The sequence below is a fragment of the Lygodium microphyllum genome, chromosome 29 (assembly GCF_053477565.2).
Source record: "Lygodium microphyllum isolate KBCC chromosome 29, Lygodium_microphyllum_v1.1.10, whole genome shotgun sequence".
Classification (NCBI taxonomy): domain Eukaryota; kingdom Viridiplantae; phylum Streptophyta; class Polypodiopsida; order Schizaeales; family Lygodiaceae; genus Lygodium; species Lygodium microphyllum.
The window spans coordinates 114,693,512-114,705,963 of record NC_141163.1 but is presented as its reverse complement, the minus strand read 5'-3'; the positions used below and the strand labels follow the sequence as shown (position 1 = coordinate 114,705,963).

At 42.1% G+C, this 12,452-nt stretch overlaps 2 protein-coding genes across 3 annotated transcripts in view; one reads left to right on the top strand and one right to left on the bottom strand.

Moving 5' to 3' along the window:
- The window catches only part of LOC148011057 (uncharacterized), a 222,661-nt gene that overhangs the window by 22,561 nt on the left and 187,648 nt on the right, over positions 1-12,452 (bottom strand). The window lies entirely within an intron of this gene.
- Positions 4,350-7,750, top strand: EMB2770 (pre-mRNA splicing factor-like protein). The gene has a single exon (XM_087671366.1). It carries the CDS (start codon positions 4,415-4,417, stop codon positions 7,481-7,483), a length of 3,069 nt encoding a protein of 1,022 aa, XP_087527492.1. The 5' UTR covers positions 4,350-4,414; the 3' UTR covers positions 7,484-7,750.

Here is a 12,452-nt window from a genome sequence, read left to right as displayed (position 1 = left end):
TTCTTGTGGTCTACCTCATACAAATTTAGAGATTTTCAAGCTAAAGTAGCATCACATATTATTATTATTCCCCCATGTCAAATGGAAACCTATGCATCATTGACCCCAAATATTCAAGTCAGGGCAAGTTGGTAATTCAAAGTCTAATACTAGGTGGGCAGACTTAGATGCTTCTTTAGGAGGGCTTTTGAGAATCTGGATCGCAACTTGGGTGGCGGGCAAACTAAATGCTGTCTATGAGGTGTTTCTTCATCATAGCATTGACCACCCTTCCCTAATTGTCATTCTTGCACACTCAATTACATCTCTAGAAATCTTACATAATGCACTAGAGCATAGGCCTTAGAGTTGCTAGGAGTATATTGATAGACAATCGATCATTTGAATTGGGCATGTTAGGGATAGGGAGGGATTTTGGTTGGATGAGCACAAGCACATTTAGTGGGTAGCCTTGGAGTCTTACCCTTCCTAGTCCATTAGAGTCTAAAATGACATTTACCATGCCATATATATTAGGATTGTTTAATAGCAGGTGATGAAGAGCAAGAGGGGAGTAGGGATTTGGTGGCTTGATATTGATGTGAGGATCCCTTAGGAGTGGCTTGCCCCCAATAAAGTGCTTGTGAAAGTTGAGCAACCATTGGGTAGCCCAATTCTCATGACTATGTGTTCTCATGTAGGTGTCAAAAGTGGAGTTGTGTAGGAGGGTGGAATATGCTAACCTTGGATAGAACACAACATGATCTAGATCTTCTCACCTTGGAGGAGAATCGATGCCATTGGACTATAGTGAAAGTCATTGGATAGGACACAACATGGTCTAGATTTTCTCACCTTCAAAGAGAATCAAGTCATTAGACTATAGTGAAAGTCATGAATCTAGACTTGCACCTTGCCCTACACATTCATGAGTGATGACTATGGGTTGGACTAGACTATGGTTGCCTAGCGTCTTCAACTTCACAAACTTCAAAAAGCTTCTTCATTTACATGACACAAATTGGTACACATATATTGATACAAGATGATATGCATTCGGCTTGCACTTATAGCCAACATTGGGCAAAGTAGAGCATCAAAAAGACCTTAAGATGTACTCTTTGAAGGAACTTATGGTACAATTGATGGATAAGTACATCCTTGGGGTCTAGTAGTAGGTAAAATGCAACAAGATAGGGTCTATCGATGTTGCTCACAATAATGCATGGAGACTTGAAAGCACTAGTTGTGGTTGTGTGAGGCACCATAACTAGTGGGGAGAGGGACTTGCATGATCCTCCACCTAGTAGAGCCCAACCTCACGCGAATTACTTGGGGAGCCTTTTGGATGTCATCAACTAATGGAGATGCACAATGTGATCTTCTCAACATGTTTAAGATTGAGAAGGTGCTTTGGCATAATCTTTTAGTGGTTTAATGAGAAGAGGAAGACCTAGGTGGCCTAAAGTAATGCTAAGATCCCTAGGGTGCTAGTTGCATTCTTGCTTCAATGTATGAAGAAGAAGAGGTATAAAGATTGCTCAATGTTTTGCCTCTTCTTCTTCTTTATGGGAAGGGTACCATTAGAGGATGTGTTTGCAATGTGGTTCCTCCAAAGCAAGATTAATGCTTGTTGAGTATAGATTTGTTGGAAAGGGCTTTAATTTGGCTCATGTTGGGTCTCAATAGGAACAAGAGTTGTTACTTTCTTCAATTATGGGCTTTAGTGGGAATTGCATCTATGCTTTACATTGGACACACATTTCTCCCCTAATCATATACTCATGCATGAGTGCCTAGTGAAAATATTGTACCCAAGATTGCTTGATTGGATGGATGAAGAGATCCATATACTTGCTGAACTATTGGGTAAGGTTCTTTATGTTCCCACATGTCCAAGTGTTATCCTACCAATAGAAAAGATATCACACATACTTTGGGATAGGTCAATAGAAACTCCTAGGCTACTTGAAGTGTTTGATCCACAAGAGATTGATGAGATGGTGGTGGGGGTTAAATTCTACCCTTTCCCTAAGTCTTGTTAGAGATGTCATCAATTAGGGCACTTTGCCCATGACTATCCAAGCAAAATAGAGGCTACCAAAGAAAGTTATGGGTGCAAAGAATCAAAGCCAAGGTAAAGAGGAGAAATAGCTTAAAAAGGAGTTGCCAGAACCTAAAGGTGATGAGATCCAAAAGATCATCAACCCAAAAAAGAAACCATTAGAGCTTTTAGATGGAAATAAGAATCGAAAGTTTTGGAATAAAGGTTTCAAGTCTTGTAATAACAAGAAAGGAAAGGAGGTGTGCAAGAGAAGTAGAATGAAGATGCTAAAGTTGAAAATCTAGTAAGGGCAAAGTTAATAATTATCTTAAAAAAATTTGCTACTAGAATATCCATGGTTCATTACAATATCTATGCTTTGAGATGATGTTGAAGAATTTTTAGATCCAAAATCTAATAGCATCTATGGATAAGATTTCTAGGACATGTACACTGATATCATGGAATGTTAGGGGGACTCAACTTTGACAAAATAAAAGATGTGTGCAACCACCTACTTCATTGAAGAAAACTAGATGTACTTGCCTTATAGGAGGTCAAATTTGATGTGTAGAGAGATGATTTTCCTAACTAAGATTACTTGTTACCCACCACCTAAAGTAAGGGAAGAGGTGGTTCCATGCTCCTTATTAAAGAGATACTAAGACCAATCCTAAAATGGAAGGATAATGATGGGAATGTAGTGGTGGTACACATCATGGTTGATCTCTTTCTCTCCTAATGATAATATTCTTGTGTGGCTCTTACAACATGTTGAGGATCACTTTGCAACTCAAGAGAGGGATATGATTGAGAGTATTAAGGTGCAATTGAAAGGAAAGTGGTTGGCTGAAAGGGATGCCCCGATTCCCTCCTTTTTTTAGGCACTTCAGAACAAGCAAAGAAGGGTAATGATCACTATGATCAAAGATAAAAAATGAGTTCCCTATTTTGATGACCATTCTATTAGTAGGGTTTTGGTTGGGCACCTCTATGCTATTGTTGCCTAGCAATGATCTAGACTACCAAAATGTGCTTGAGGAATCCCTTAAATCAATTGAGTGTGTGATTTTGGAGGAGGTTGCACTTCTCCTTGCTAGGCCATTCACTATGGAAGAACTATGCTATCTAGTTAAAAAAATGAAAAGATCAAAGTCTTTTAGACTTAATGGGATCCCTATGGAGCTTTATGAAGTATTATAAGATCTTGTGGTAAGTGTTTGTGTGATGTTGTGAATGAGAGCATAAAAATAGGTATGCTTCTCACCTTTGCAAATGGATGTTGCATTATACTTATACCCAAATTTCTTAACATTGAAAAACTTGGCTAGTAGGACCACTAACCACACTCAATGTTTGCTATAGACTCATGGCAAAGGCCATGGCTTTGAGTCAAATTCCTGCTTCCTACCATCTTGCATCTAGGTCATATATGGTTTTCTACATGGGCACAAAATCTATGATGTAGTGTCTTATAAAGTATGTTGTTGAAAGACAAGGCTAGCTCATCCTAATTTGGCAACCTCATTTAAGTGGAAGAATGAAATGCCCAATGTCTAGGGCGATGTCATTGGTGAAGGAGACTCAAACACATGTTGATGCCACACCTTCATATGGGTTGAAGCTGCTCATATTGAGATTATTGATCAAGAAGCTTTTGCTTAGATTTGCTTTAGCCAAAAGGCTTTTAGTCCTCCCCATGTGCCTTTTGCAAGAGGGTTGAAGAAATAAACATATTTTTTGGGATTGATTTCATGTTGCACTGGTCTGGAGGAAAGTGAGGAATTGAATTACCAAGGCCAATCTAAAAGACAGTTTTGGAATGCCAACAACCTTTTTTGTAGACCATGGTAACCTAGACAAAGTGAATTGGCGCCTAATTAGTCTTATCTTAGCTACCACTCTCAAAATCCTTTGGAGTTGCATGAACAAGTCTCTTTTTGGCAACAAGGGTTGTCCCCCTAATGAATGTAGAACTCACTTGGTGGTGGAGTTGTCTATTCTCAGATAGAGAAGCCAAAACACTGGCTTTTCAAGCTTTTCCTCGAGAAGTTTAGGTTGATGGTATTTTACCTTTAAGCTTTTGGTCATCGATACAAAACTGCATTATCAAAAAAAAAGGCTAACCAAGAAAAATTGCACGTTTAGGTTTTGGTTATCAATACAAAACCTCATTATTTAAAAAAAGGCTAACCAAACAAAATTGCACAACCCACTTATGAAAATCGCAACGATTACTTTTGTCAATGTTTATTAAGGAAGGCAATTTTAATAAAAGTCTTTAGATGCTCAATTCTAAACGTCAGAACCAAGTATAAAATGTGATGAACCTCAGAATACGGGAATTGAGATCCATTTCGCAGTTCCGACAGACAGAAGCGAGGGACAGAGATGCAGCTGTTCGTGACCTCTTTTACAGGCCAAACGCTGTCCTTCTTCTTCGCCGAAGGCTCCTCTACCACACTCCATGCCCTGAAGCTGGCCATCCAAGATCGAGAAGGAGTTCCTGTCAGCGCACAGAAGCTCTTCCTTGGCACCAAAATCCTCGCCACCGACTCTTCCTCCCTTGCCGATTATGGCGTCTCGGTCGGCCGCACCGTCTCGCTCCTTATCCCTGTCGTTGGTGGCATGCAGGCCCCTGTTCTGCCTCGACCTAGGTTAGATTTCCTAAACACGAAACCCCCTCCCAATTATGTTGCAGGTCTCGGTAGAGGAGCCACTGGATTTACGACCCGATCCGATATCGGTCCTGCCCGTGCTGCCCCTGACCTGCCGGATCGATCAGTCACAACCATTGGTGGTGCCGCTGCCGGACCTGCTGGACGAGGTCGGGGCAAAGAGGCTGGAGCTGAGGAAGAAGAGGAGGAAGATGCAGATGACAAGGGATACGATGAAAATCAGAAATTTGATGAATTTGAAGGGAACGATGTTGGTCTGTTTGCCACTGGGGAATACGATGAAGATGATAAGGAGGCAGATGCTGTATGGGAGAGCATTGACAAGCGGATGGATTCAAGGCGGAAGGACAGGCGAGAAGAACGACTGAAGAAGGAGATAGAGAAGTACAGAGCGTCAAACCCTAAGATCACAGAGCAGTTTGCAAATCTGAAGAGAAAGCTTACAACTTTGACCCCAGAGGAGTGGGACAGCATACCAGAAGTTGGTGACCATTCACTTCGAAATAAAAAGAAAAGATTTGAAAGTTTTGTTCCACCGCCTGACACTCTACTGGAGAAGGCCAAACAGGAACAGGAGCATGTGACAGCTCTGGATCCAAGGAGCAGGGCTGCAGGTGGTGCAGAGACGCCATGGTCACAAACACCTGTGACTGATCTGACTGCAGTTGGTGAAGGAAGGGGAACTGTGCTTTCGCTGAAGCTTGATAAATTGTCAGATTCTGTCAGTGGTCTGACAGTTGTGGATCCAAAAGGTTATCTCACTGATCTTAAGAGCATGAAAATTACCAGTGATGCTGAGATCTCAGACATAAAGAAAGCAAGGTTGCTTCTAAAATCAGTGATCCAGACTAATCCAAAGCATGCACCTGGCTGGATTGCAGCTGCTAGATTGGAGGAGGTTGCTAGCAAGATTCAAGCTGCCAGGAACTTCATTCAGAGGGGATGCGAGGAATGCCCAAAGAATGAAGATGTTTGGTTGGAAGCTTGCCGTTTGGCATCACCTGACAATGCTAAAGCTATTCTGGCGAAAGGGGTTAAAGCCATTCCGAATTCCGTCAAACTTTGGATGCAGGCTGCTAGGCTTGAACATGATGATGTGAACAAAAGCAGGGTACTCAGGAAGGCCCTTGAACACATTCCAGACTCTGTTAGGTTGTGGAAAGCTGTTGTTGAACTTGCAAATGAGGAAGATGCAAGAATTTTACTCCAACGTGCTACAGAATGCTGCCCTCTGCATGTTGAATTGTGGCTGGCTCTTGCCCGCCTTGAGACATATGAGCAAGCTAAGAAAGTACTGAACAAGGCCCGAGAAGCACTGCCCACTGAACCATCTATATGGATAACTGCGGCAAAGTTGGAAGAAGCAAATGGAAACATTGGGACAGTGTCCAAGGTTATAGCAAGGGCCATCAAGTCTCTGCAGAGTCAGGGTGTAGTGATTGACAGAGAAGCTTGGATGAAAGAGGCGGAGGCAGCTGAAAAAGCTGGTTCTGTGGCAACATGTCAGGCCATTATTCAGGCAACCATTGGGATTGGTGTGGAGGAAGAAGATCGTAAGCGGACGTGGGTTGCTGATGCAGATGAATGCAAGAAGCGGGGGTCCATTGAGACTGCAAGGGCCATTTACACTCATGCTCTTTCAGTCTTTAAGGGTAAGAAGAGTGTGTGGCTTAAGGCTGCACAGCTGGAGAAGAGCCATGGAACAAGGGAGTCTTTGGACTCGTTACTGCGAAGAGCTGTCACCTACTGTCCTCAAGCTGAAGTACTGTGGTTAATGGGAGCCAAGGAGAAATGGTTGGCTGGGGAAGTTCCTGCAGCTAGAGCTATTCTGCAGGAAGCATATGCTGCTATTCCCAACTCTGAGGAGATTTGGCTGGCAGCATTCAAACTGGAGTTTGAGAATCATGAGCCTCAGAGGGCAAAGCTGCTCTTAAGCAAAGCAAGGGAAAGAGGAGGCACAGAACGTGTGTGGATGAAATCTGCCATTGTGGAGCGTGAGCTAGGGAACATTGAGCAAGAAAAGCAGTTGTTGGAGGAAGGGCTGAGTCGGTTTCCAGACTTTTTTAAGCTATGGTTGATGCTTGGCCAGCTAGAGGATCGCTTGGGCAATCCAGAGGCTGCACGAGACATATACGAAAGGGGTTTGAAAAATTGTCCCCACAGTATTCCTCTGTGGCTTTGTTCAGCCCAACTAGAGGAAAAGATTGGTGGGCTGAGCAAGGCTAGGGCAGTTTTGACTAAAGCAAGGCTGAAGAATCCTCAGAACCCAGAGTTGTGGTTAGCAGCCATTCGTGCTGAGGTTAGGGGAGGATACAAGAAGGAAGCCGAGTCGCTTATGGCCAAGGCTTTACAAGAATGCCCTACAAGTGGACGACTATGGGCTGCTGCAATCGAAATGGCCCCCAGGCCTCAAAGAAAGACCAAAAGTGTGGATGCTTTGAAAAAGTGCGATCATGACCCTTATGTTATTGCATCTGTTGCTAAGCTATTTTGGCATGATCGGAAGGTTGATAAAGCCAGGACATGGTTGGAGCGTGCTGTAACGCTAGCTCCTGACATTGGAGATTTCTGGGCCCTGTGGTACAAATTTGAGCTGCAGCATGGAACTGAAATTCAGCAGCAAGATGTCTTGAAAAGGTGTATTGCAGCTGAACCCAGACATGGTGAACGCTGGATTGCAGTTTCTAAAGCAGTAGAAAATGCCCATCTTCCTGTGGAGGCTTTGTTAAAAAAAGTAGTGGTTGCTCTAGGTAAAGAGGAAAATGCAGTGGGTACTGTATGAAGTCTTGTTGAAATATATTAAAAATGCATTCTGGCTCAGTGCTTCATATTCTCAGCCTTGTCAAATGATGATCATGATGACTTCTGGAAGTGCATACAGTTTATTGCATTTTTGCAACTGTTATTAGACTGTGTGATGACTCTAGATGAACTGCAACTATTTTGAGATGTGACAACCTGTCTATGGCTTTGTGTGGTGCTTATCTTTTTTTATTGGGAGGCTTATCCTAATTTTAGTCCAGAATTTTGTGATAGCAAAGAAGTTTGAAATTTTTACATAACTGATTAGTTAGGAGAAAGCAACGAATTAGTCAGTTTCTCTTAATATGAGATTGTTATTGTTGAAAGTGTAAGTAGACCTTGTGGTGCTTGACATAAATCATGAGTTAGTATGGTTGCTTTTCACTATAAGTTGAATTTAAATGAGCAACTTGTATTAAGATTCCTGCCTATATATTTGTGTTTTACCCTAATAAGTCAAAGGACTAATCTTACATATTTTTCTCTTGTTAGTAAACCTTGGCCGGCTATGGCAGGATATTGATTATGGGACTAATTCTACCACGGCTGTGTATATGAAGTTCAAATGAACATCTTTTTTAATCTCCTTTGGCTGAGGGAAAAGATATTGTTGAATGAAAGTCGTGTAATCTTTTATGGAATGGAATTGATGGTCAAATCCAGTCGCTATAGATCATTGTCGCAAGAGGGAGACATGGCTAACAGCTTTCAAGAAATATTGGTTTGATAACATGTGCATTGGTTGTGTGTCACACAGCACACGTGCATGATTTGGAAAGTTCAAGGGCAAGACATATTGGTAATTACTTGCACAGGTTTAGTTTGATAAAAGGATCAAGGGTTTGTTGTGTGACAATTTTAAATCATAGAAAAGAAGTTCAATAATGGGAGGTCCTGTGAATTTTATAAAGAGTATTCAGGTGTCTAGTTTGATACAAGGAATGAGAGTTGCTCCATTACAAGTGGTGGTTTTCAGGAAAGTGTTACTTAATAGATCATCAAGGGTGCTCTCGATTTGGCTGGGAGTTTGGACAAAGGAGTGCAGTGTTGTGTTAAACTGGAATCTGCATCGTGTCAAACTGATGATTCCAGACCCCAATGGAAGTTTCACAAGCTTCTGAGAAGCTAGTGTGTGTTTTGGTGTTGCTGCAGATTGGAAGTTGCGACTGTAGTTGAGCAGCACAAAATTGGATGGATGGGATGGGTACATACCAAATAGTTGGTGAGCTTTAGGTCAGTTTGTTATACTCTCCAATGGATAATGTAGGGGCCTGTTATACTCTCCCTTGGATGATGCAGAAAATGAAGGCCAGCTGGAAGGTGCCATTTTTATGGATTTTTTTCTTAGTGCATCTTGGCAAGAGATGCAGGGCAAAGTATGTAGTTGTGGCAGCACTGTGAATGTTGGTATGATTAAGATATCACTTAACTTGGGAGTGTGACGGCACATCTGATTTTGCAGGTTTAGCTATTGGTACATAAACTTGTGCAGAAGCTTCTCAATCTGTGAGAAAGTAGAGACAATTACTTCCATCATTCATATGATGCAAGCTTTTGCGTTAGTTCATAGTAGCTGGCAGTTCTCGGCAGGTTCAGTTTTTGAAACTAATGTGCTTGGTGTGCTTTGTTGTTGTGTGGTGCATTGGTGACTCTTCCTTTACTTGCAAGAACCACTGTGAAGCATATAGCTCTTTGCATTACGCCTTACTTCCCTTGATGGGAAAGTGTCCAGTTCTTAAAAGTGCAGCACTGGTTGTCATATTGTGCTGCTTATGCCTGGAAAATGGAGGCCTGCCTAATTTTCATTTTGAATGCCTATAATGCCGATAATCATATGTTTTAGTTTATTTATAAATATACTTAGTTGTGTGGAAAAGTGTTTGAAATTTTTGGCCTTCAGCCCCATTTTTGCAAGCCATTGTTGGAAGGATTTTAAGGCTGTAATGCCATCTTAAGGCTTCAAAATTCAACACTCTACAGAAATGGATATTTGCTAGTCATCTTAAGGTTTCTTGACTGATGTGCTGGATTCTACTTGAAAGAAGTCACCTGCAGGCCTGCGGTGAGAGGAGGCATTGGTGACTTCCAACTTGAGGCATTGCTGTGACCTACAGAGTCACATAATTCCATCGACTAAAGTGACCTTACTACAATATAGTAGAATTCCAATGTGCTAAGTCATCATTATGGATGAAGCCGTTCACAATTATCAGAGTTGGGTGGGTGATTCCTTGGAAGAACCTATTTTGAGCTTTGGTAACCTTGAAGATCAGTCTGCATATGGGCTCTTACAAAATGAAAATGTTTTAATGTGGAAGAAGCCGAAGTCCATATTGACATGCAACATAGCAATGCATACCATTAAGCTTCGGGCTTCTCAAACTGTCGTGTGTCAACATGTTTTTTTACGGAAAGATGCAAATTGCAAATTGCGTGGTTGTGTTGTGAAACCTCAGCTGTGGGAGGTCTTGGAGAGGTATGGTGACAGATGCCATAATAGATAGAATAATTTTTGCACTGATGTACACAGAGTGTTCAGCAAGTAAAATTAAAAGCCTCAATTTAGAGGAGATCACCGTATGCATTTCGGCCTAATTCAACTCGACAAAAGCAGCCCCAGAAAGAATATTCATGAAGAAAACGTTTAATTTGTGATAGTAGGACAAATGCCCAAAAATTTCTTATAAAAGGACATGTAGGCCAACACCCTTCGCCCCTTTTTCTTCTCACTTTCAGTGCCAGCTCTCCATGATTGTCCTCCATCTCTCCTCTTAAGGTGGCTGCTCTCTTGAGTCGGCTGCTGCCCCTGCCCTTGTGGCTGCCGCTCCCATCCTGTTGCTGCCTGTTTCACTGCCATGAATGCTGCTGCCCACTGAAGCCAGCTGCCGCCTTCGCATCAGGAGCTGCCAACTTGCATTGCAGCCCGTGATTTGCTGAAGACCAGGTCCACAAGCTTATGTTTTCATCCCCCTGTTGTTGTAAGGCCTGCTCGAGCTAGTCACCTACCTCTCCAGCTGTGCTGCGTTTGGTGGTTCAGCTTGCTGCCCAGCTGATTGGAGTGCTCCCTGCTGCCGCGTGCACAGCTGTCGTGAAAAGCTTGGTTTGCATGAGCGATACACTCCTAACACAATGTCTCAAATACCTTTATCTTGGGAGCCCATGGTGTCTACTCAAGCTTCTCTTGCTTTGGAGGCCTTGAGATGACATTGTTCTCGACATGGAGGACAAACATCACCTTATTCTCCTCCTCCAAGGAGACTAGACTTTGGGCAGATGACGAACAAGGACTGGAGCATTTAGTCGGTGAGAATGGACCTCTTAGCTACGGAAAAAGACAAAACACTTTAGGCGGCTAGTGATCCATCATCTTCATCAAAGCCATGCCCAATGGCAAGTTTCTATAACCATTCGATTTGTATGAGCCATAACCCCTCTCCTCTTTCTTGCTCTCATTGGAGGAATAGGATGCAAGTTACTCCAATGTCCCATATGAGTACCAATAGGTGAACATAAATAGTGGAGTACCAATATGTGAACATAAATAGTGGAGATTCTAGATGCAGAAGAATGCATACAAGTATAATCAATACTTTTGTTTCATTTGAACATGTTCTTGGTAGGAATAGATACCACTTTAGCATCCTCAACTTTAGGTCCTATTTGCTCTCTAGAAAATCAGGTTTAGGATCTTAAGTTTTGGGTATAGACTCATTTTCCTTTTTTTAGGTTGCCTTAGCGACCTCCTCGCTATGTAGTAGGCCCTTAGGCTTTACCCTTTTCCCTAATATGAATGCCACTTTGGACCTTGATGTTGCATTGTTAGGAATGGTACCTATACACTATGCATGTTCAATGTACTTGCAAGTGAGCACATATGTTTAAATTGTTGGATATCCTCCTTATGCCCCCTAGGCCTCTACGCTCAACCACTTAGATGTAGGGATATTCATCTTGTGCTTATAGTGCATCTATTCACACTACTTGGCCACTCATAGCCACTCAAACATAGGGATTTTATCCATACAATGCTTACGTGTGCCTATTCCACCTCCTTGGGATACTTAGATGGCAAGCATAGCTATGCCTAGTTAGCCCATTACCATAGCTAGATCCATTGTGTATACTTCAATGATGCATGGTGGGCACCTTCAACCACATTTCCAAGTGTACTCCATTCGCCCTCCCTATTGTCCTTGCCCTCCTTACAACACACTCTAGTTTGCTACATCCAAAAATGTTATGCTTGACCCTTGACTTGCTCATTGGTCCGTCAATTGAAGGCTCATAATACCATAGTGAGTGTCAAGTTAATGTAAGGATTACCACTTGAATTTCACTTGCCAAGGCCTTTTTTTTCTATTCATAGATGGGAGAGCTCAGAAATTGATGAAGAATAGAGCTTGATTATGCTGGGCCCCTCCTTGGCGACTCTACATGGAAGAGGGTTTCTTTTATGAACTTGGTCAAATAGTTGTATATAGTGCAACATCATGCATTGAAATTCATAAACATTATGTGTAGTAGGCTATGAGATCACTTGTTGTATGAAGTTAAAGTTTTTAGTGGCAACTTATTAGGGAACAAAGAGACTTGGTCACTAGGGAACTTAAGGAGTTTGCTAGTGGAAAACTTGGTGAGTAATTGCAAGTGGTGAGCTAATTGGATCTTAAGGCCATTTTGGTCAGATATCTTGAACTCTTGGGCCTCATGGTTGAGATTGATATGATGGGTCCTATCCCAAGGCACAAAGCAGTTGGTCACGTGCTCCCATCAACTAGATGCAAGGTTAGAGTGTTGTACTTGAGAGTGAGATTCAAGTAAAAGGCCTTGCATAAACTCAATCATGGCAAAAGCATTTTAGGATTTTGAAGGGTGGATATCCTTATTTAGGGGAAACTCAACCAACTCGTGAATAAGGTCCCACAAGTTTTGAGAATCTAACACATGCC